Below are 25,574 nucleotides of genomic sequence, written 5' to 3' on the forward strand. Positions count from 1 at the left end.
AAAGCGCTAACACACACTTTGCCTGGGAGTGCTTGGTTTGGAGTTCCAGATGATGGCTTTTACGCCGAGTTGTTTGAAACAAATAATGTGTAACCCTCATGACGCCATATGATCATCATCAAAGAAGCTGCGTTATTTGTAGACGTGTAGACTAACAAACATAAATCTTCACAAATCCAAAATGGAGCTGCAACGTTTTTTTTCACAATTGCAAAATCTATATTTCTATTCATTCCCTTCAATTTTTGTTGGCCACATCTTTGCTATGGAAATATGCACTTCAATGTCCAACAGAGTAGTTTTATCTAATATTTTCTTACGTTTTGTTGTTTTTCTCTATATTTTGGTAGTTTCAGGGAGTTGTTGGAAATGTTTTTTCATGGTTTAGTTTCATGGTTTTGAGAAAATAAGACGAATTACACAAAATGGCAGTTTTATATATCTCAAAATTTTGCGTTCCTTCCATGCACTAATTAGTTGACTTGAATTGTGTTTTAATTTACAATACATTTACGAGTTTACTTTTCTATTTAATTATTTATTACTATCAAAAAATGATATTTTGTTAATGCAGATTGCTGTTCTTGCTGCTAGACCTTAAGAGTTGCAGCAATAAATCTCTTTATACCGTAAAATTGTGTAGAAGTTCTTTAAATTGGTTGTATGCTGCATAGATAAAAATGAGGACCTACGCGCCGTTGCGAATTAAAGGTGTAAGCGTTGCATACCAATCGAAATGTTTGAAAACCTGCACGCTTCGGCATTACTTGGGCAGTTAGTTGGATTATTGAATTATGTTTATAAAACAATGATGCTAGAGGTCAGTCCTTTGTGATAAATGAAGAATTAGCAGATTTACGATAGAATGTACCAACGATTTTCTTTCTAACATAAAACGTACGCACAAATAACTTACAGTAAAATAGACTAAGAGAAGTGAAAGTCGAACAAAAAGTTGCTACTCGTTATCTAAACAGCCCCTAAAATTCGATATTCCCTGCAGCGAAATATCCGCTTTCACGTTTCTCTGCATTAGTTTAGTCCGCAAAATGTCGATTTCAGTTGCTGTCCAGTTGATTGATCCGATTGCTTTTTCTGCTTAGAGGAAGTAATCTGCTTGCGGCTTTTTGGATGGTATACCTCTGCTTTCTTGCGGTGCAGCTTCGAATATTACAAAATCTCGATGCAGGTACTCGTTTAATTCCAAAATTGCAGCCACATTTCCGCATCTGCATGTATAAATAACAATAAAGAGTTTGTAAAGTGGCTCTTGAGTTTTGGTTTTCTCTTCACTTACCTATAACAGTAGTTCGGCGCAGACCACACTGTCAGCACAGTCTCATTGAAATGCCATTTGAATCCCTCCATGACCAGTTGATGAGCGCGGCAGATCATGTCAATGTCGTTGGTGCGATTGAATTGTGAAACCACATCCGAGCCGAATAAATAGCCTGCTCCGCGTGGTGATACACCCCAACCCGTCTGATCTTCAGGGTCACTCCATAATAGATCGCACATGGGTCCGTCATGTGGCACCTCTTGTTTGCGATCGATCGTTCTTATCTGGTCTAAATACTGTATAGACGGCGAGAGGCCACCATGCACACAAAATATCTTCCCGTCAATGATAGCCGACAAGCTGAGATAGTCAAAGATTTCGGTGCAATAGCGCCAAACGGCTGTAGATCCATATTTACGTAGGCATTCATCATAGAATCCATATACTTGTGTAATTTGACGTGATTCGTGATTGCCGCGTATCAATGTGATGCGATCTGGATAACGCACTTTCAGCGCCAATAGCAGCAGAAATGTTTCCACACTGTAATAGCCACGATCGACGAAATCACCCATGAACAAGTAGTTCTTTTCGGGTACATCCCCTCCTACTTTAAACAATTCCTTTAGATCATAGAACTGACCGTGAATATCGCCGCACACTGTAACGGGCGAATCAACACGTTGCACATTGCCTTCTTCGACAAGTATTTCGCGCGCTTTGGCACAGAGCGCCTTTACTTCGTTTTCTCTAATGATTTCACAGCGTTTCAGCTGCTCGATCTGACGATCCAAATCGCTATAATCAGTCATACTGTGGCTACCCGAGCCGGAATTGACGTTATCTGATACTGAGGCAGCTGCGGCGCTGTCAGAGCTGAAGCTATAACTGCGGTTTCTGCTGCTGCTGCTGCTGCTGCTACTACTGCTCACGGGGGAGGAGGAGTTTGCGAAGTTTTGTGAAGTTTTGATGGTGATCTTGCCGGCGGTTGTATTTAGCATGTACAAAAAGTAGGAAACGGTTAGGAACTGGGCCAATGCTCAATGTTGGGCAGCAGTCATGCGGAGCGTTTGAAGGAAGGGCAGCACAATGCTGCTCCTAAGTTGGCAACTTCTACAAAGATAAAAATCATTTATACACTAAAGGGTATTTACAAAGCGAAGTGAAAGTTAAAATGAATTACACAACAAAGCAACTGGAGAAACGTGTAGGAAATTCGAAGACTACCGCTTTTCACCCCCTCAGCAGTAATTTTATCTGGATCATATTCATCATTTTCATTGCGCACACAGATTTACGCCATTGTTCGGCATTTATTTGTCACATACAAAAATACAGCGAAAGATGGTATTAGCCCAATTAGAATATCAAACCTTGTAAGCAGTTGGCGTAGTCTACTTCAACGTCGACCTCGAGCAGCGCTACATAAGTCCATGAGCCCATTTGTGTTTTTTCTCAATTGTCACTTACTGCTTACCTTTTTCGTGTATTTTGAAGCTACTGTCTCACGTTTTCCACATAATTTGCTTTTCACAATAAAACTTATGGCTCACCTGCCTGCACCCTTCACTTAGTACGCAGCCACAGCGAAGTAGTTTCAAGGAAAATCTTCGCTTTATTTCTACGTGTTTTTTAATATTTCTAGTTGTTTTTTGTTTGCAAATGCAAGAAGAATTATTTTACTTTTACTGTCCACAATCAAAGAAAATCACCGCGCTCATTGGCTTCATTCGCTACCAGAGGAGTTGCCAGATTTACGAAAATGTCATATAAATATTTGTTTAACACAACTTCTGCAGTTTTCGAGTAGTTTAGTTGGTTCATACACATTTAGCAGACTTAAAACATGAAAATGCCAATTTATTATTGCATCTTTTTAACAATGAAAACTATACGAGTTCATCTTTTGGCGAGATTAGTGAATTATATTTGTTTCGCAACAATGGGGTAGGGTTACTATATTTCTCGTTTTGCTTTGTGCTCTTTCGCATTTTTCGACTTCGAACTCATTTCGAAAGACTTGAATTTCCGCGCTGCCACATAATTCACATTTACTTAGCTCAACATTTTGGATTTGGAATTAGATATCAGAAGCTTCATCCTATACTTGTAACAACAATGGCCCCTATTATGAGTTAAATTCGATCTTCGATATTCACTGGTTGTCGAAGATCGAAAATCGAATGTCAATTTGGTATTATGAGCGGTGCAACTCTATCGAAATTTTCGTTATTTACCGAATTTAGAGTCGAATGCAATTTTGCTTTCGATTGTGTAGCGTATTGTGGGTAAACTTGTTAAAATGTAAGTTGTTTGCGATTATTTGTTGTTTTATAGTAACCAAATAATAAACATATACTAATTTTGTTAATTTTATGCAGGTCGAAAGTCGTGAGTACCAAACAGCAATTAGAAAGGCTGGTTGCATTAATGGAATAGAATCCACAATTCGCAAAAGGGATTTACACAAGAGTTCAAGCGGCAAAAAAATGGGAGGAGTTTACAACGGAGCTGAATTGATTGGGACCACCAGTTAGAACGGCAGCAAAATGCATTAAGGTTAATAATGGTTTTTTTGTGATGTTTGTAGAAATACATTTTTATTTTCCTTTGGCAGGTACATATGGGCTGCTGAATCACGAATATTTGAATAAGGAAAATTTATAACAAAAATAAAGAAGAAACTATGGAGTAAAGGTTTTTATTTAATACTTTTTAGTTTTTTCCATAATATTCTAAGAATTTAATTTCTTATGTTTTCTGCTTCTCCCTTTTTTGACTCCACTTCAATATTTCCAGCATCATCGTTGAGGGTCTCATCGGATAACTCTTCAGCCGGAAGTTGAACATTGTAAAGCAGACAAATGTTGTCCAAAGCTGCACACACACAAATAATTTGTGTTGTTTTTTTGAGAATAGTGAAGAGCTCTTGCCTGCAACAAACATCTTTAAGACTCTAATTGTTCTCTCAATGATACTTCTCGCTTGAGCATGTTGTTTGTTGTATGTCCTTTGTGGAGACCCTTCCTCAGAGTTTTTGAACGCCGTCATTAAATATGGTTTTAGAGCGTATCTAGCATCACCTGAGACAGACAAATATTATTAAAAACGGAATTTCAATTGGTGTTTATTACATACCGAGGAGCCAAGTATTGCGACGGCCATTGAGATGTTACTCCTCTAAATGCGCTTTCAATGGCGACATGTTGAAAGAAATAGAATCATGAGTAGCTCCTGGATTTTTCGCATTTATATAAGTTATTTTCATTGTATGATCACAAACCTAAAATTTACATTATTCACACTGAGATGAATCGTCGAAGCACAACTCCGTTGTACTCATTTTCACAAAAAATACTTTTTTAACTTTTAAAAATGTTGTTAACTAAGAATTTCAATACAACAGCTTTTTCTTTTATTTTGATTTGCTGTATCAGCTGAGACAAAATTATCTATTGTAAATGCGTCGAGCGATCGAAATTCACAATAGTCCTATTCTTCAACGAATGAGCACCGTAATACCAAATGAAAATTCCTTCGATCAGCATTTTCGACTACAGTCGAAGATCGAATGTTGCTCATAATAAGGGCCAATAATAAATATGGAGTGTTTTTTAAGAGCTTATGTACATAAAATGATTATACAAAACATACAAATTGTTCGCATGGATTTTTTTATTATATATTATTATATTGTAATATTTACCACATACCTTATAAGATATGTTGTATACTAATATATGTATGTATATAAACATGCATATACATATACAATTTCGCGCAATTTTCAAAAAGAACAAATCTATATGTAAAGATGCATGCAAGTCATATGGACATATCAAATATACGAATCTATTCCGTACGCAAGCAAATGTAAGCTAATGTGCTTGAACTGCAAGCGAGAGCGCGGAACGAACGACAAAGAGCACAATCGGCCCCCGCGTTCGGCAACGTTCGACATCTGGCTCTGTCCTACTTGAGTGAGCATATATATGTATGAATATTTATGTATATGCGCATTTGTATATAAATTCACATACTTGTATTTGCATATGCCTGCTTCCTGTGTACATGGTAATGAACCATTTCTCTGTTGAGAATAGGACGATGATAGAAAAGGTAGGAAATGAAAGGGAGTGTTTCGAGTGTAAAGTGTCTTGAAAAAGGCAAATCGATGATGGTGCCTCTTAGTGTTGTTGACTTATTAACGTCTGCAATTCCATTACCTCCTCCTCTATATCCATACAAAATATCTATCAAACAAATAAAATTAAAATTTTGTTTTGAAAATTGCAACCATTCCATCAATATTTTCTTATGACGTTGTCACGTTAAACTATCGTCAGTAAACCGACTTTACAGACAACCTCTTTTTTTCATAGCATTTTTAATTTCGTAAAGTTATATGGCGGACCCTGTATATATATATATAATTGGCGCGTACAGCCTTTTTGGGTGTATGGATAAGCTCCTCCTCCTATTTGTGGCGTGCGTCTTGATAATAGAGGGACCTACAGTTTCAAGTCGACTCCGAACGGCAGATATTTTCTATGAGGAGCATTTTCATGGCAGAAATACACTCGGAGGTTTGCCATTGTCTGCCGAACGACGGGCTTTTTCTTCATAATGGTGTTTCACCGAGATTCGAACCTATGTCCTCCAGTACGGCGGCCGTAAATTTTTTTATTATGGGCTTGTGTAGGAAGGAAGCAGGCATATGCAAATACAAGTATGTGAATTTATATACCTACATATGCGCATATACATACATATATACGCTCACTTAAGTAGGAGAGAGCAAGATGTCGAACGTTGCCGTTCGTTTGCTTTGTTTGCTTTGTCGTTCGTTCCGCGCTTTCGCTTGCAGTTCATTCAAGGTATCGGCAATGAGCAAGGTAACGACAAATAAGCAAGGTAACGACACATTTTTTCGTGCGTGCAGCCTGTTAAATCGAATTATAAGACGTTATCACGTCAAAAAGCAAAAAAATTTTACTACACAAAAGCACAGATTTTAAGCGACAAATGCGGAATGGATTAGAAGTGGGTTAGGCAGGGATGCAAAAGCAAGGGAGGTAAAAAACTAACCTAATACGCAGGGTTCAAGGTGGATTTATTAAGGTGACAGTATTCACCCAGCTGAATTTTTTGCCGTAGGTATGGCTTACGTCAAAATGATATGCTTTGTTTGTATGTATTGGTATGTTTACATTCGTATGTTTACATTTGATTACTGATTTTGACGTGATGCTTGGACCAAACGCAACAACAAATACATGTAGGGTTTTACTTATATGTGTTTGCTGTCACCTGTAATAAATTCGCCTTGGCAGGGTTCGAGCGGATGAAATATGTATAACGAAAAATGTATCTTCGTTCCCACGACAGTCGGTACTACTTTATCGGATCGTGCCGGATTTATACGAGGGGTGCCTTTTATATTTCGGGATTAGAGAACAAAAACAAATTTTAATCATCGAAAATCACTTCACTTTATTGTTTTTCAAAATATTCTCCATGAAGATCTATACACTTTTGCATGCGTTTGACCCATGGCTCCATAAACACTGGTCCTTGATGGAGCTTCATCGCCAAAAAATGAATTAAGTTCATCCATGCAATGTTGCTGAGTTAATCCACGTCGAAAGTTGTAAAAAATAATCGCACGAAAATGTTCACGATTCAAATCCATTTTTGGACCGAGATGAATCTTTTAACCCTTTCGCGATATTGTTGCCATATGGCAACAGTAAACTTTAAAAGGCCGTCAACACTCTCTTGTAAAAAATATCAACTTTTTTGTTACATATTTTCAAAAATTGAAGTTTAATGGTTAAACAGAAATAAAATAAATAATAACCGTCCATTATATATCGGTAATACAACATTTTTAAAGAAAGCCTTCCGGCATATAGCACTTCACTCTGAAATTTGTATTTTGCATTTTTAGATTTTTGAGGCATTTTGGGCAAATGTTTTCAACAATTTTTGAATAAAGTATATAGAAAAATGTTCAATCTGTCATTTGGCATATAAATATTTTTTCGCTCGCAGCTTTAAAAGCTGTGCTAATATTTAAAACTAAGCTTGTTGCCATATGGCAACAAATTTCTCGTAAGGTGTTAATTTGCATTGAAACCAATACAAAACATTTGTTGCCATATGGCAACATTAAAAAAAAAGCACTTAACAAAAAAAAAAAAAAAAAAAAAATATTTGTATTGTTATTGGTCCTAAAATAAATACTCAGACAAAAATTTGGATTTTTTGGATGGCGCAATAAAAAGATGTAGCGAAAGGGTTAAGTTACTGTAAACAACACAAATAGCGCTGGTATTTCAAAACGTTCTGAGTACGAAAAAGCCAAAAAATGTCAAACTTTGCGATACAGCTGTCAGTTGCCAGATTGCAACACCAGGGTTGCCAAATCCTGCCAAATAAAAGGCACCCCTCGTATTAAGCCAATGACATTTGTAACGAATGTTTCTGCTGCGAAATCTGCTTTGAATTTCAATCCACAAAGAATTAATAAGGTTTTCTGAAATTTCATGGAACAATGTTACTCTCAATTTTCAGTTAAACGTTGCGCCACTATCTTTTGTTCACATTTCCTATTAGTAAATAAAGAATTAATAAGATTTTCCGAAATGTTGCGGAACAATAATGTCCCAATTTGAAGCTACATGTTGCGCGCCTACTTTTCCTATTATATATTTAATTGGCGCGTACACCCTTTTTGGGTGTTTGGTTGAGCTCCTCCTCCTATTTGTGGCGTGCGTCTTGATGTTGTTCCACAAATGGAGGGGACCTACAGTTTCAAGCCGACTCCGAACGGCAGATATTTTTATGTGAAGCTTTTTCATGGCCGAAATACACTCGGAGGTTTGCCATTGCCTGCCGAGAAGCGACCGCTATTAGAAAAACGTTTTCTCTTAATTTTGGTGTTTCACCGAGATTCGAACCAACGTTCTCGCTGTGAATTCCGAATGGTAATCAGGCACCAACCCATTCGACTACGGCGGCCGCGCTATTATTCCTATTAGTAATCTTTATATTTGAACCAATCTGCAATTCTTCGAATGTGGCATCCCAATATGTGGATTACATTCGATGACGTCATAGATAGAGAGGCAATTTTTCCCAGGCGCAACTTCCACAAACGCGTTTGCGTGAATTGTATTTGTGGTATTTGGTTGTAGTCGAGTGTTGAGCTTTTGCGGTCTTGTTTAGCGTATATTTTTTGTGTGCTGAGAGTATCAATTGGTGGCTAAAAAACGAAAAAGTAGCGTAATAAAGTAGTTAAGAAAATAGTAAACTATTTAAAATAGTTGCAAAAAGTAAGTGGAACCGGTTTACAATTTCGAAGTGATAAGAAATTAGTGTGCGCCGGTAGCGCAGCGGTCGTAAGAAGAACAAGAGCAAAACAAACGCAAAGTGGTTGAGGTCGAACAATTCCAGCTAGAATAATTTCTATCGAATGTTAATTTTTCTTTATTGTTATAGGTATATTTTGTGCAAAGTGAATAACTTGTGAAATATAGTTTGTTAATATAAGTAGCTGCTGTGGGTGAATTTAAGTAAACCATATTGTTTGACAAAAATAGCTAGCAATTAAAGAATATATGTATGTACATATGTACTTGTATATTGCATGAGAATGACGTAGTTCCTATGTCGAGAAACACACAATACTCGCCCGTTTGTTGCTTTTATGCTGCTGCCTGGCCTGTGTTTGATAAATTCAAGTGGCTTTGAAAAATTTACTAAGCTTTTAATTAATTTTAATTTAATTCGCTGCGCTGAATGTGAAGCCGAAAATTCTTGCATACTCTCCTAAATATTTGTTCGCAATTAAATGTGTATGTCACCCGAATGAAATGTGCCTAGAGCTACATCTTCTCTTGAATGATATTCACCTAACTACGATTCAAATTTTATGGACTTTATTCTTGTTTTTGTTTTTTTTTTGTTTGTCGTCTTCAATGACACCTGTTTCAAGTTTTAATTTTAGTGCTTTATTTTGTTTGCTTAGGTGTAATCTCTCGTCCCACCGTTTGCAATCATTGTTACATAGTGTCAGTGTCAGTGTCAGTGAAATATTAATAAAGTGCATTTCTGTGTTGCATTTATCACAACAAATCCAAAATCAACAACTACTGCTAATAATTTATAACCAGCGATAAGGTATAAACACGCAATAGTAAGCTGAAATGGGCAACATCCATACGACTGGACCAAATGAGGCGTTAATTGTTTCAGGTGAGTTGAGCTAATGAAGCTGATGGCGGACAGCTGCATTCATAAAAAAGTTTGCTAGCAAATTGAAGCATAAACAAGTGAAAAGTTATAGACTTAATTTTTAAATCTTTAATTTACCAAAATATTGCAGATTCTTATTCCGGAGTAATATGCAGACAATACATTTTCCCCGTTATTCTTTGTCAATTTATGCATTCACATTCTCAATTCGCTAAGTTTATCTCTATAGCCCAGCCACCATTCAAACCAGCCCTTCCTCTGTGCTGTCGATTGGCGACGCCAGTTAATGCAGTTGCTACCGGAAATGTGTAGCGCCGTACATCTGACCTCACGTACATACATATTTATATATGTGTGTGTATGTATCAGTGAACCCATGTGCTTTTTTAAGTATATTTATGTGTTGCCAGGGACGGATTAAGACGTCGTTCTAAGTAGTTTCGAAAGGGAGCATGTCATTATTCTGTATTACAAAATTCTGGGTGACAAAATTCTGTAAATTGCAAAAAAATTCTGCTTTTTAAAATTCTGCTTTCTAAAATTCTGCTTTTTAAAATTCTGCATGTTTAATGCGAAAAATTCTGCTTTATTCAAGCTTTGTGATTTTCGTCATACAAGAAGAGAGTCAAAGTTCTCATCTCCTGGTAATATTTGATTGCAAACATATGTACATACCAATGTATAACTGTTATCAACTATAATTAATGTAGGTATGTACATACATATGTACGAGGGGATTCTGCTGTTTCCGTGGCGCCGCAATCTTATGTCGGATTCTTATAGAACTCGACAAAAGAAAACGAAATGAAGGAGTAAAATTTTTTGATATCTCGCTTAGTTTTCGAGATATTGAATAAAACAAAGGCTGGAAGGCCTCAATGGGTTTAACACGGAAAGGAGTTCTACGCAAAAAAACGGTGGATTGCGTAGCCGGAGTAGGACTGATGAGGGTTATTTTTTTGAAGCGCGAAAAGGAGTTCTACGCAAAAATACTGTGGATTCTATCGAAACTGAAGAAAAAATTATTATTATTATTATTATTTTTTTTAATTTAATATCTCGAATAATAATAAAAAAAAATAATAATAATAAATTAAATAATTACATTACCTCTTTAACATTGTTAACATTATATTTTAATACAGAATTTTGTAATACAGAATTTTGAAAGCAGAGTTATAGAAAGCAGAATTTTAAAAAAGCAGAATTTTAGAATTTTGTACCTACAGAATTTCGACACCAACCCGTTTCGAAACTGTCGCTCCATCCACAAATAATAGAAATTTTTAAACAGGTTTACGAGGTGTGTTTAAAAGGTAAGTTGGCTTTTCAAATTTGACGGACAACGTACGAGTGCTGAACGTACGAGTGCTGTGCGTTAAACGTGTTCTGGTGTGCTTGGCGATCTGCTGCTTTCGAAATGAAATGGATCTGAGGTGATTTGAGAATTGGAGAAAGGGTGGGAGACAAAATAGGTTTTGTTGAATAAAGAAATATTTTTTGGGAAAAATATATTAAAAAAAATATATTGTACTTTTTGAATGCACCTCGTATATTAAGGATGGACAAGATAATGATTAAAAAAGAATTTTCTTTGAATCGAAGGCGGCATCACAAACGTTGATGCTCAATCAGAACCTTTTTCGCAACTTCTGGCTTCCACGAGTTAAAGGGTGTTTTTTTGAGAGGTTAGGTTTTCAAGATGAAATAAAACGTATATAATTTAATGTTATGGCCAAGAATTTAGCTTTATTATAAAGATAAGGGTTTGCCATTATGTTTTAAAAATGATTTCGGGCAAGTGGCCGCCGCGGCTGGCTCGAATAAATTCCAGCCGAGAGGCCCAATTTTCGACCACTTTTTGCAGCAATTGGGGCCGTATGTCAGCAATAACGCGCCGAATATTCTCTTCCAAGACGTCAATCGTCTCGGGCTTATCTGCGTAGACAAGCGACATCACATAGCCCCACAAGAAATAGTCCAGCGGTGTTATATCGCACGATCTTGGAGGCCACGCCACAGGTCCATGGCGCGAGATAATGCGCTCACCAAAAGTTTCCTTCAATAAATCGATTGTTGCGTTGGCTGTATGGCATGTAGCGCCGTCTTGTTGGAACCAAAGGTCGTCCACATCAACATCGTCCAATTCAGGCACGAAAAAGTCATTAATCATGGCTCTATAGCGCTCTCCATTGACTGTAACATTATGGCCGGCTTCATTTTTAAAGAAATATGGACCAATGATTCCCTCTGCCCATAGAGCACACCAAAGAGTGACTTTTTGAGGATGTAACGGCGTCTCAGCAATGGCTTGTGGATTATGTTCACTCCAAATGCGACAATTTTGCTTATTGACATACCCATTCAACCAAAAGTGAGCTTCATCGCTGAACAAAAACCATTATTTTCGAACCGCGCGAACCGAACCATTATTTTCGTAATAAATTTGCACGATTTGCAAACGTTGTTCAGGTGTAAGTCTATTTATTATGAAATGGCAAACCAAACTGAGCATAAATCAAGTGACAGCTGTCAAAAAGACCATCTACGAAAAAAGTAGTGCCAACTTGAAAACCTAACCTCTAAAAAAAACACCCTTTAGAAGGCTGGGCCTATTGTTTTTTATATTATTTACTAATGATATTGGTTTTTGCTTTTCGTTCCCCAACTTTCTGTTATACGCAGCTGATTTGAAGATTTTTCCAGGATAGCTCGTCTTCAGAAAGTACCCCTCAATTTACCTTACATTCGTTTTGTTTCTCTGATCGTAGACCTTCATATAACGCACATTTATTGCTGCTCTATTTGGAGTTGAGGGACAAAAGCAGGAAAATTGCTGGACTCAAATTTTTTGCATTATCCAAGAAGTTTGTTACTGTCCACAACTTTTTGAAAAAATAGATTTTAATGTTCCGCGGTGCCATCTTCTTGCCTTGTCATGCTGATAATGTTACACCGAATTATGCCTGCAATGCTCTTGCGAATATAACCAAATCTCAACATCTATCGAGCCAGCGTTCCCGCGACAGTCGATTCTACGTTACCGGCACTAACCGGATTTATATCTAGCCAAGAACTATCACTCCTAAATGTTTGGTGGATACATTTATGGGGAATGCTTATGCTGTTACAACAACATCTATTAAAATTGGTTTTTTAGCCTAAAACTACTTTTACCAATGTTCTTAATTCGATGTCCTAGTTTAAGTAATATATAATTTTTAAATAATCTTTAAAAAATTATTTTTTCATAGATCTAATAAGGAAAAAAAGAAATAAAAATTGGACTTTTTGATATATTAGAATTATTTCTTCACATTGAAAAATTATTTCTTCATATTCAAGCAATAATCTATGCCCCAATTATTCGCTTTAAATAAGTAAAACACCCTGGGCCACGGTAGTTTGTAACATAGTCGTGCTGATGACAACTTTCGAAAACTTTTCGAAAGCCTTAAATCGAGGCAGTTTTCTTGGTAAAATGGAAAATTTTGCTTTAGTTACAGCTGCACTAAATTTTTACAGCCACAATCTCTTGTAAAAGTGAAAATAAATGAGTTCATTATCATTTCAAAATTTGCCCTTTTAGAATTTTCGCCATTTCTTATATACATTTGCTACCTCAATTTTTGAATTCCCTGCGTACGAATATTTTTTCAATTATCTCTTCAAATTTTTAGCAACTTTTGTTAATTCGAATAAGCGAATGCATTTTGCCGCCCCTGAATATTTGTAAACCACAGCAGCTGCCTATATACAAGTTACGCCCCTGTAAGTTCCTTAAACAAAAAAACCAACTTCTGATGTCTGAAAACGTACATACATATGTACGTATGTAACTATAAGCGGGCGGAGGTAAATATTATATGAAGGATCATATATTTGGATACCCGGCTTATTTTACCTTTCAAAATGTTAGAAGGTAAAAGTTAAAAAATCGATAAATGCCGAAAAACGTTGCTGCTTTCATTTTCTGTATTACTCTTTGACTTTAAGTTTATTCCACGGCACCTGTCTCAGTCTAGCACACACCGGCCGGCATAAGTACTCTTTGGTTTTCGAACATTTTGCCGGATCAAAGTTTGATTAACTGGAAAACATCAACAAAAATCAGTCGTCAGTATCGTTTCGCTTACTTTAATCAAATTTACAAGTATACAAGTATTACATACAATACAAATACATTTCTTCATTTTATTTTATTTATTTGCATGAAAACAAAAGCTGCTGGCTATGACTAACATTCGCATTCATTTGGCAAAGTTGCATTTCTCGTTTATTTTTGCAGTTCGTAAGGGGAATTTTTTACTACAATTACACATAAATAAATGTATGTACACACATGTATATGTATGCATAAATTACCGAGAAGTAATCACTGAAAAATATGCAGTGGGCAGAACAAAAAACTACGTACTGCATATCTTGCGGGTATTAGAACTTGTGTATGCCCGGTAGAGAGTTTTCCCGATGAGGAGTGCCAGACTGGCACTTCAACCATTTCACCTACCATTTCACGTGTATCTTGTGTAAAGCTGCTGGAGTGAGTGTAAGGCCTGATAGTTTCAGTAATATGAACCCTTATCTTGGTAGTAATTAGGGAACTCTATTTCGTCATCCCTGTTCGCATTGCTTACTCGTTGCATCAGCAGCCGAAGTCAAGTCGTAATTTTCGATAAGGGTCGTTTTATGATTTTAATTTTCGAAAGAAGTTGAAGAAAATCGCGTCAGAAATGAAATAGTTGCGTGTTGTTGTTGTTGTAGCATCATAAACATTCTCCGAAAATTGTTGCTGATTACTGCTGAATTGACATGACGGATATAAATCCGGTGCGTCCCGGCCACTTTGAATAAAAGTATGGCTCATTGTCCAACAAAAATCCTAATTTCAATCTTTATACAAATTTTGGTCAAATTTTCAAGAAAATCTCAAACTTTTTAATCAGAATTAAAAAAATACGCCCCACTTTTATAGCCAATTCAGTTTTAGTAAAGGGTCTTTCAACAGATGCGCCTTGTTGTTCTAAAATAAAACATGTGAAAATTTTAATTTTTTTGACGTGATAACGTCTTATAATTCGATTTAACAGGCTGCACGCATGAAAAAATGTGTCGTTACCTTGCTCATTAGTGTTACCTTTCTCATTGCCGTTACCTTGCTCATTTGTCGTTACCTTGCTCATTGCCGTTACCTTGAATGAACTGCAAGTGAAAGCGCGGAACGAACGACAAAGCAAACGAACGGCAACGTTCGACATCTTGCTCTCTCCTACTTAAGTGAGCATATATGTGTATGTATATGCGCATATGTACATATATAAATTCACGTATTTGTATTTGCATATGCCTTCTTATTGATTATTATTAATTTGATTTACTTGAAGAACTTAAAATAAAACCAAGTTTGTTAATAATACCTGTTGTTTTAATGTTATTACAATATTATTTTTTGACGTGACAACGTCTTATAATTCTATGTAGCCGGCTGCACGCACCAAAAAATGCGTCGTTACCTTGCTTGAACAGCATGTTATGTTATGTTATGTTATGTTATGTTATGTTATGTTAAAATATATTATGTTATGTTAATGTTAACTCATTCTCTATATCCATATAAAATATCTATCAAACAAATAAAATTAAAATTTTCTTTTGAAAAATGCAACCATTCAATCAGTATTTTCTTAGGACGTTATCACGTTAAACTATCGTCAGTAAACCGACTTTACAGACAACCTCTTTTTTATTCAAAATACGCCTCTTTACAATTATATGTGAAAAATGACATCCCTTAAAGTCCATGAGCACGTCTACAGGTAAAATCCGTCAAAGAATAGATTCCTGAATGCCTAATTGTTGAGACGTCGAGATGTCGATCGTGTTGTTCAGCAACACTATAGCATCAATATTCCCAACAGAACGTCTAGTTTTAGTCCGCTATTCCGTTGTCTTTCTCCCAGTTTCTTGAAATTTTTTCACCAACAAAATCTCGACTTTTAAGGATCGACTATTTTTTTCTTAATAAGTTTTAATAATTTTAACACATTCACAGTTGTTCACAATGAGTCTTAGGGCCACCGAGTGTCTTGTCTTAGGCAAACAACCTGGCTAACCGAACGCGTTGTTCTGACCTGTAAAATTGTTAATCTGTCTAAATTTTGATAAAAATTTGTAAAATTTGTGCGAATCGCGTACTTGCAGGGTTAATATGGTCTTTATTATGGAACAAACTATATTGTTATAAAAAAAAATAAATAATAAAAAAAATATAAAAAAAAAATAAAATTTATAAAAAAAAATAAAATTTATAAAAAAAAATAAAATTAAAAAAAAAAAAAAATAAAAAAAAAATATATATATTAAAAAAAAAAAGTAAATAAATAATCAAAACGTTCAAAATGTTGAGGTGCTATATTTTTCTCACGGTCTGTACATACACGTAGCACAGGGCCTTTCAAGTGCAAGTTTCTTTTATAAACTCAAGTCAAATACGTATTTTGAATGGGAAGCCATTATCTGTATATATTGACATATGTATGTATGTACTAGAGGGTCTACATTTTATGAAGAAATAATAGTTTCTGCTTACCTCTACTTATTGTTTCTATTGGTAATATTTTCGATGGCATTTAAGTATAATCGAGGCTCTATTTCGGCTCTTCCTCTTGATTTATTCAAGCTTTCCTCTGGGATGACTCTATAGAATAATGTTCAAAGACTGTAAATCAGGGCAATTTTAGCGGTCAAATTACTACAAAATATCATGAAATTAATATATATTGGTGACAGTGTTTTGGCTTTTGATTCTTTTTTTTTTCGACAAACGACCTAGTGGCCATGTCGTACGTTCTAATGTTAATGATTTAAAATGAAGTGTAATGTGTATTTAAAAAAAAAACGAACAATAATAATAATAAAAAAAAAGTATATTGGTGACGGTGAGTTTCGTTGCAATAATTTTTTTTTTTCATTGACAGTGTGGCATGTTGCACCATGTTACTCAGACCCGTGCCCTTAATATTCATACCAACGGCAATACGCAAAAAAAAAGTTTTGTTTTTTATTGTATCTCCGAATAGGCTGCGGACGCCACTTATTTGACAAATTTTGATGTTCTAAGTTTTCCCTTACAGCGAAGATATTATATTTTAAATTTAAAAGGTCCGCATGGTGGACTAGAGTTTTTATTAATACCGGTACAGTAGACTGAAATTCGCTCCTGCTGATATTCGCAAAAAAACCACAACAGTCAGTTTTACGTTACCAAAATGACTCGAATTTAAAACCGGCCAAGCATTCCCGTACTCCAGCAGCATTCCCCGTATATGTATGGAGAATGTTTATGCTGCTACAACAACAACAACTGAACATTTTTCTCGACTCCATCGACAGTCGCTTCTACGTTATCTGAATGACCCGAATTTAAAATTGGCCAAAGACTGTCAGAACTTTCCTCAAACATTTATGGGAAATGTTTATGCTTTTACAACAGCAAGAACAACAACTGAAACTTTTCGATTCACTTTTCGTCCCAGCTCTGTTGGGCGGATGTAATATCCGAAAGTATTTAAAATTTTAATCGGCTTCCTAGAAGTCTTGATCTTGATTTTGTGATGCCAAAGACTCTATTTAAGTCACTTATTGTGTCTTATTATTTGCCAAAAAAACTATCTATTTAGTTTTAGTTCTTAAGTTTTTGTTATTTTATTAAGGTTGTTACCATTGACTTAAATAAATAAAATAAAGAAATAAATAAAAAATAAAATGAAATAAATATCTGTCGAAAAACCGAACCAGGCATTGAAATTGCTCCGCCATTTTGTAGTTTTCAGTTTTGCTCTCGATACTGTTCTGAACTTGAGCAGACGAGTAGCATTTCAATGTAGCACCGCAAAAACGCACAAAAAATGCATCCAATAAAACAAAAACGAACAGGCCTAAATAGCAGCTAAGGGCATGATGGAAAGAATAATGAGATGGCGCCTATTGTGGTCCCGTTACTTGGCTCTCAGCGAATTTGACAACGAGTTACGTGATTTTAGCTCCAGTATGGCCAGATTACCATTTTCGTAACTAGATTTAGTATTTTTTTTTTGTTATTTAGTCTCGGAGTTTTGGTTCTTTCTACATGACATTTTTCTGGTCCGTTCTAATTAAAATGTAATGTTTATAATTTTGTAAAATATACATTTTTTAATAGTTATTTAAATAATTCACTCAGTTTTATTTAGCTTTACTTTTTTTTAAATCTGGTGGCTTTGCCTGCGGTTGCAGTTATTGTTGGTGTTCTTCTGCTTTCGGCAGTCAAATCTCTCTCTCGCTACTGCAGGTTTGCCTAGCTTTGGATATAAAAACGCACTAAAATGCCCATTTAAAGAAAATAAAATACCAAATTTTTATTGAATCACTTAAAGAACTTTGTATGCGTGCCAAATTGTCTTCAGAATGTGCGTTTTTTTAAATAAATATGTTATGCTTATGTACAATTTAATGAGTTTTTTTGTTAAGCGAGCCTTTTTTTGTTGAGGGAACGACTTATTTGCTATATTTGAGGTTATGTAACTAGATAAGGCACTCTTTTTGTAAAAATGCCAGTATGGTTTCCTTAGTATTTTCTGGTAGTTTGTGGCTTATTTTTACTATGAATTAATACACCTCTTGATGCCCTATGTCCCACTAAGGATTGGTGGCCGGAAGAAACGATTACACCTCTATGGTTTTTAATTCGCATTAAGTAAGTTCAAACGCTTTTTAAAATGTGTAAAAAGGTTTTCAATCTTACGAAGAGTTGAGAGAGGGACATTTAATATTCTTGCATAACCTTAAAAGGAGCAAAAATTAAATTCACATTTTCAAAATATCAAATTTTAGAAGAACCAACTAATTTTCATTAGCACTAAAATCTTCTCAGAGTGGCCTTTTTTAACCTTCTTTTGTATAATAATAGAGTTTTTTTTAACTTAAAGCTTCGGTAGCTTTAAATTAAAAAAAAAAGAAACAAACACGAAAATTTTCGCATTTTCGTTATAAAAAAGCACAAAATTTATTGCGAAGAGTAAATGGTTGGCAATACTGCACAACTTGGAAAAACGTGACGTCACGTACTCTCTGGTGGGCGCAATCTTCTTTCTATCATTCTTGCAGCTATGGGTATAGTAGCAGTGCAACAGAAGCGAAGAAATAGCGATAGCTGGAGCTCACCTGAATAATTTCACAAGTAGCGCTCCGGCCGATTCCCAAGTTCTTTGCTACTATTCCAACTACAGAGAGAATCTAACCCTTTTTTGACTATTGCTCTGAGTAACAGAAACGTAGCTTAGGGCGGAGCAAATCAGTTGATTACGCGTTTTGCGCTACCTGCTTTACTACTCATTTGTTCAAGTGCAGAGCAGTGGCGAGAGCAGAGTGGCGAGAGCAGAGCAGTGTTTTTGTTGATATTGTTGGTACGAAGTGGTTAATGCAAACACGGCATAGAACTGCGTTAGCTGCCAAAACGAAACACTTAAAAATAAACTCGAACTTGAAAGACCCTATGCGTATGTAATCGGTTCTCTTATCACTTGCTAAATTGTTTGCGGTGATTTTCTTATCAAAAACTCGATTTGTGTGCCATGCTTTGATTTCATTTATCATCACCTGAGTAGCCACTTCAGAGCGCGATTAATTTTATAGCTTATCAAAATTTTATGAATCAATAACCAAATGTACATATGTATGTATGTATGTTAGTACTACGAGTATGTATTGATTTATGACGATACTTGTATTTATGGTATTACCCGCTTGGAGGTCTGGATAATATACGAGTATGTATACGCGCACTTATGTGCATGTATGTGTGTGAAGGTAATGCACACAAAGCTAAATGGTTGTGAGCTAATTTATTTGAATGTAATCTGGTCTATTTTGATCCGATGTAATAATTTAATCTACTCCAATTTTCATCTAATTTAATGAAATTTATCTAGTCTTATCTTCAGTTTAAAGGACGTTTGCACTTCGACCGTAAGATCTTTGTGTGTTTCATGCTAATTGGGACTCCTATTCACGCAATAGGTCGGTTCAAAAATATTGCACTCAGGACGGTGTTTGGATGCCTCTTCATGTTCCCAATCCAACTTGTTCAAAGCGATGCGTGCATGCTTCTTCTAAAGAACCCAAGCAAACAGTCCTGCTGGAATGCTAGCGTGGGAGCTATCCCAGTGGGCGCATTCTAGAGGCTGAGCCACTTCCCGGGCATGTCAGAAAACACATCCATCAATTGACTGGCTATACACAACAACCTTTGGACCTCATAGTAAACAGACAAGCTATGAACGGCATTCACCGATGGTCCCTCACTATTGCTAGTCGGATAGTGACAAGGGAATCGATAAGGTTTTCCTTGTGTTCCTTTGAGAACTTTAAGTCCCCTGGACCTGACGGAGTATATCCAGCAACGCTCAAAAAAGGAGGAGACAGGCTGATTGAGGCCTTAAAAGGATTTTCACAGCCTGTCTTGCATTTGGTTATATACCATCCCAATGGCGACGCGTATTTATACCGAAACCAGGAAAAGATGACTATTCCCTAGCAAAAAGTTTTAGACCAATCAGTTTGACATCGTTCATGTGGAAAAGTCTGGAACGAGTGGTGGAGAAACATATTCAAGTGGGGGTATTGCCGAGAAGTCCACTTAGTAGAAATCAACACGCTTACCAGAGTGGAAAATCATGTGAAACAGCCTTACACGATCTTGTTAGCAAGATTGAAGCCGGGCTGGAAGCTGACGAATACACAATGGGCGTGTTCGTGGACATTGAGGGGGCTTTTGATAATGCCACTTTTGGCTCGATATGTTCTTCTGCCGAACGACACTGAGTTAATGAAGCCATTATAAAATGGATATATTCCATGGTCTCTGAGAGGCTGTTAACCACGAAAGTGCAGAGGATTCTTGCCAAAATCGATGACTGGTGCATGAGACAAGGTCTATCCGTTAATCCGAACAAAACAACCATAGTCCTGTTTACGAGCAAACGGAAATTGGATGAACTCAGTCTTCCAACACTGAAAGGTGTGACACTTGGTCTTTCCGATGAAGTTAAATATCTAGGAGTAATCTTGGATAAGAAGTTGACTTGGGAGACACGTTTCACTGAATCGGTGAATCGCGCATTGAGGATTTTTCAGCAATGCCGTAGAGCCTTTGGTAAAACCTAGGGTCTGATACCTGCTGTGGTCCTATGGATATACACAGCACTTATCAGACCAGCGGAGCATGGTTAAGTCCACAATCCGGGAACTATACAGGCTGCAAAGAAGTGTATGTTTATGCATCACGGGTGCCATGAGTACAACCTCTGGTGATGCCCTAAATGCTATGCTTGATTTGCTCCCCCTGGATCTTAAGATACAACAGGAAGTAATAAAAGCAATGTGTAGACTCCATAAATATGGTTTCTGGCACGAAGATGGAACTTCGGGACACAGAGAAATCTTTAAGTTGCTGTCGGAGCAGTATCCACTGTTTTTGGGACCTAAAGATGACCTGATACCCACAGTTTCATTTAGAAGGAAATTTGATGTCAGATTTCCATTGCGTGATGAATGGTGCAATCCAGAATGCATGCAGGGAGGTTTGATGGATATTTTCTTTACCGATGGGTCCAAGAATGAAATAGGGTCTGGAGCCAGATGGTACTTAAACGATAGAAATAAGTATCACTATGCTATGGGGGGAATGGCAACTATTTTCCAAACAGAAGTTTTTGCCATCCTAAAAGTAGCCGAATGGATAATCGAGAGGAGATGGAGCGGGAAACAGATTGGAGTCTTCAGTGACAGTCAGGCTGTATTGAAGGCCCTGGAGAACGCGAAGCAAACCTCAAAGATTGTTCAAGAATGTAAGAAGAAGCTTAATTCTGTCGCAAGACAAAACAGGCTTGTACTTATATAGGTTCCGGGACACTCCGGTGTTTAAAGAAACGAAATTGCCGACGAATTGGCCAACCGTGGATCAGCGGTGCCTCCACAGGGGCCAAAGCCAATAATCGGAATCAGTTCCGCAGGAATCAAGAATTGGATCAGCGATTATGTAGGCAATCTACATAAAGAGCGATGGTCCGGTCTAGTACGCTGCAGAACTGCAAAGTGTTTTGTGACAAGTCCGAACAGAAAACTGTCAAACTTTCTACTAAAACTTAGAAGGAAAGACATTCGGTTGATGGTCGGCATCATTACAGGACACAACCCATGGGGTCAGCATATGACCACCGTTGGAATCATCGAGGGCCCGGTATGCCTGTCATGCTTGGAGGAGGCGGATAGCACTGAGCACTTTCTCTGTGAGTGTCCTGCCTTTGCTAGAGCACGGCTACGAGTATTCGGTTCCGATGTCATGAGAATGAGTAATATTCGTTCTCTAAAACTGGAGGATATTTACAGATTTGCCAAAGAATCTGGAAAATTCTCACAGGACTAACTATCTCTATCTCTGTCTCTATTCATTCCTATCTCTTTCTCTGATACTTTTCTCCTTCCCTGCTTGACTATCTACCCCCTTTCCAGAGCTTTAAATACAAAGGGCTCTTTAGCCTGATTGTTTTAGGAGCCACCAAATCTCCTGGTGCTCCTTGGCTCGACCTTTTCAAATTTCAAATTTCAATTTTCCCTCACTATCCATTGCAGGGAAGAGCTTTAGCTGCCTGGCGAGATTCGCGCACAATTTCGTTGTAGATATTGCACCAGCTGAACCTCTTCACATGTCCACTCATGCAACACCCCTGTTTCAGGGACCTACCGTTAGATGAGATACACGACGCTGACCAATGACTTCACTGCGCTACGCCCGTTTTGTAAATTGATATAACAACAACAGCAACTATCATTGGACTAGCACTACCGAAGTGATGGAACCTGTACCGCTTCTCTATTCCTTCAAAAGGTTTTCTAGTTGTTGTTGTATAGCAGCATAAATATTCCGCATACAAGTACGGGGAATGCAGCTGGAGCGACAGTCCTTCGCCGAATATACATACATAAACCCGGGTCGTTCCGGTAATGTAGAAGCGACTGCGACTGAAGTTTTCTAGTAGCAGTGCTCGGTGAACATTAATACGAGTTATGAATTCGGCTGAGTTGAAAAATGTAGTCATGAGTAAAGTGCGTTAAAAATTTCCGGAACGGCACGCATAAAACCGCGAAAAACTACCCCAGAATTTTAATACATACATACATATGTATTATTTAGACACCACCTCGCACTTAAATCCTTCGATTATGTAATTTTTTTGGGCGAAATTTTTTTTTGCATTTGAAGATATTAGCGTACCTTGGTGCCCTTCACCTTAAATGGTTCCTTTTTCGTGACCGAGCGTACGCTTGATTATATTAGAAATATCTTAACAATACAGCTGCGCTCATGAAAATAGTAGTGCTCGTTGCCTTTAAATTTTAAATTATAAAATCAAATGACAATTACAATGTTCGTTTAAAAGTTTATGCAAATAGTAATTTTTCATTATTTTTAAGAATAAATAGTTTCATGTGCTCAAAGGCAAAAAAAAAGGAAATTAAAAATACCTATAGTATTTTCGAAAATGTACCCAGATATGTACCTTTTCTGATAAAAAATAAGCGGGCCATTTCAAATGTTCTTTTACAAATTCAACTAAATTCTGCTTTCTCCACGGAATAACAATTTCCTCCGTCCACTAAAAAAATAAGAGTACGGCGATTGCAATAAATTTGTATCGATAAATTATACGACACTATCAAACAGTTTCCAAATCAACCAGGTTCCGGCAATAGATTTTGGTAGAGTGGACAAACATAAGTTTACGTGAATCGACGATTTAATGGTTTACGTACGAGCATTTTTTAGGAGGCGTCAAAGCGCCCACTTCTTGAACATTCTAAAGGTAAATCGGCATAGGAAACTAAGTGAATGGTCAAAGAATTTTGGTAGAGGCGAGCAAAGAAACATTTTTATTTTAGATGAGCTCAAACTTTTCCAACTGTTGCACAACCTTAAGGTAAATCAGCATTTAAATATAGTCATTTATTCATTTAGTAAATCTAGAAATACAAGGTTCCCTACACACTACATAGAACTAATAGTATTAATTATACATATATATGTACATATTTTGTAATTATTTAAAAAAATCATTGAGTGATAATTTGAACTTATATTTCGAACGCAATAAATCAAAAGCCAAAGAACTTGAAATCCGATTAAACTCATTTAATATTCTAACCAAAGGTGCTTACGGAGCATAAAAAGTTGTGTGAAAATGAATGCGCCCTAAGTGTACGAGGGGTGCCTTTTATATTTCGGGATTTGGCAACCCTGGTGTTGCAATCTGGCAACTGACAGCTGTATCGCAAAGTTTGGCATTTTTTGGCTTTTACGTACTCAGAACGTTTTGAAATACCAGCGCTATTTGTGTTGTTTACAGTAACTTAAAAGATTCATCTCGGTCCAAAAATGGAATTAAATCGTGAACATTTTCGTGCGACTATTTTTTACAACTTTCGACGTGGATTAACTCAGCAACATTGCATGGATGAACTTAATTCATTTTTTGGCGATGAAGCTCCATCAAGGACCAGTGTTTATCGATGGTATGGTGAATTCAATCGTGGTCGTAGTTCACTCCAAGACGAATTTCGTGAAGGTCGTCCAAAATCAGTTGTTGTTCCGAAAACCATTGATGCTGTGCGCGAACTGATATTGCAAGATCGTCATGTGACCTATCGTGAGATTGAGACAATCTTAGGCATTAGTAGGACCAGCATACATTAAATATTGCATAAACATTTGACTGTCAAAAAAATTTGTTCGCGTTGGATCCCACACAATTTGTCAATCGCTTAAAAAAAGGCTCGTGTCGATTGGTCGAAGGAAATGCTCAAAAAATACGATCGCGGGGCTTCGAAACACGACTATGACATCGTGACAGGTGATGAATCATGGATTTACGCGTATGAGCCCGAAAGTAAACAGCAGTCAACTGTATGGGTGTTTCCAGATGAGCCAAATCCAACAAAAGTTGTTCGCGCACGAAGCACTTCCAAGCAAATGGTCGCCTGTTTTTTCGGAAAAACTGCACATGTCGCAACCGTACCACTAGAACAACGCAGAACAGTATATTCTGAGTGGTACACAACCATTCGTTTGCCAGTTGTCTTCCAAGAAATTAGGAAAACCAATCGCCAAAGACAGATCACTCTTCACCAGAACAATACGAGCTCTCACACATCGGCTCAAACAACTGCATTTTTGAGCACCCAAAACATCGAATTAATGGGTCATCCGCCGTATAGTCCTGACTAGGCACCGAAAGACTTCTTTTTATTCCCCCATACGTAAAAAACAAACTGAGAGGTCAACGTTTTTCGACACCTGAAGAAGCGGTTGCGGCATTCAGAATGCATGTTTTGGAGGTACCTCATTCAGAGTGGCAAAAGTGCTTCGACAATTGGTTCAAACGCATGCAAAAGTGTATAGATCTTCATGAAGAATATTTTGAAAAACAACAAAAGTGATTTTCGATGATTAAAATTTGTTTTTGTTCTCTAATCCCGACATATAAAAGGCACCCGTCGTAAAGGCGAGTTATGTTGTGCTCACCAGTACTATGTTAAAGCCATAGGGAGCATTTTTGTAGATCATCTTAACCCTCAATAGGTATGCCTTTTATATATTTCATGTGGAAATGTGGGAAAATACTCATAACAGAACGATATAACGGATTAAAATGTACCACAAAAATATTTGTCATAAAATTCTTTTATTAGTTTCTTAGTCCATCAAAGCTCAAAGTCCAGCTTGCACGCCACAAATAAGCGAAAAATATATACTGACAAATGTATATTGAAATTTGAGCGAAACAAATTTTCAATGCACACTAACCAAATGAATCTTTACCCTTTACTTTTCCTCTTTTATTTCTTTTCCGCTCTTTACATTCTATTCCAAGAAAGAATTGCAGGAGTTTTAATTGTTAAGAGTGGCTGCACTACTATTTTCTTGAACACAACTGTATGTACT

At 36.8% G+C, this 25,574-nt stretch overlaps 1 protein-coding gene across 2 annotated transcripts; it reads right to left on the reverse strand.

Annotated features, from left to right (window-relative positions):
• Nucleotides 1–854: 854 nt before the first annotated feature.
• On the reverse strand, nucleotides 855–3,009 carry LOC129237878 (serine/threonine-protein phosphatase 4 catalytic subunit). Of its 2 annotated transcripts, none has more exons than XM_054872845.1 (3): nucleotides 2,833–3,009; nucleotides 1,298–2,392; nucleotides 855–1,229 (listed from the first exon to the last, which is right to left on the reverse strand). In XM_054872845.1, the coding sequence occupies exons 2-3, from the start codon at nucleotides 2,278–2,280 to the stop codon at nucleotides 1,100–1,102; spliced, it is 1,113 nt and encodes a 370-aa protein (XP_054728820.1). In that variant the 5' UTR covers nucleotides 2,281–2,392; nucleotides 2,833–3,009; the 3' UTR covers nucleotides 855–1,099. The 2 variants fall into 2 exon arrangements, with proteins under 2 accessions (XP_054728820.1, XP_054728821.1); XM_054872846.1 differs by having other exon boundaries at nucleotides 2,757–3,009.
• Nucleotides 3,010–25,574: the final 22,565 nt, after the last annotated feature.

This window comes from Anastrepha obliqua, chromosome 2, assembly GCF_027943255.1.
Source record: "Anastrepha obliqua isolate idAnaObli1 chromosome 2, idAnaObli1_1.0, whole genome shotgun sequence".
Taxonomy (NCBI): Eukaryota; Metazoa; Arthropoda; class Insecta; order Diptera; family Tephritidae; genus Anastrepha; species Anastrepha obliqua.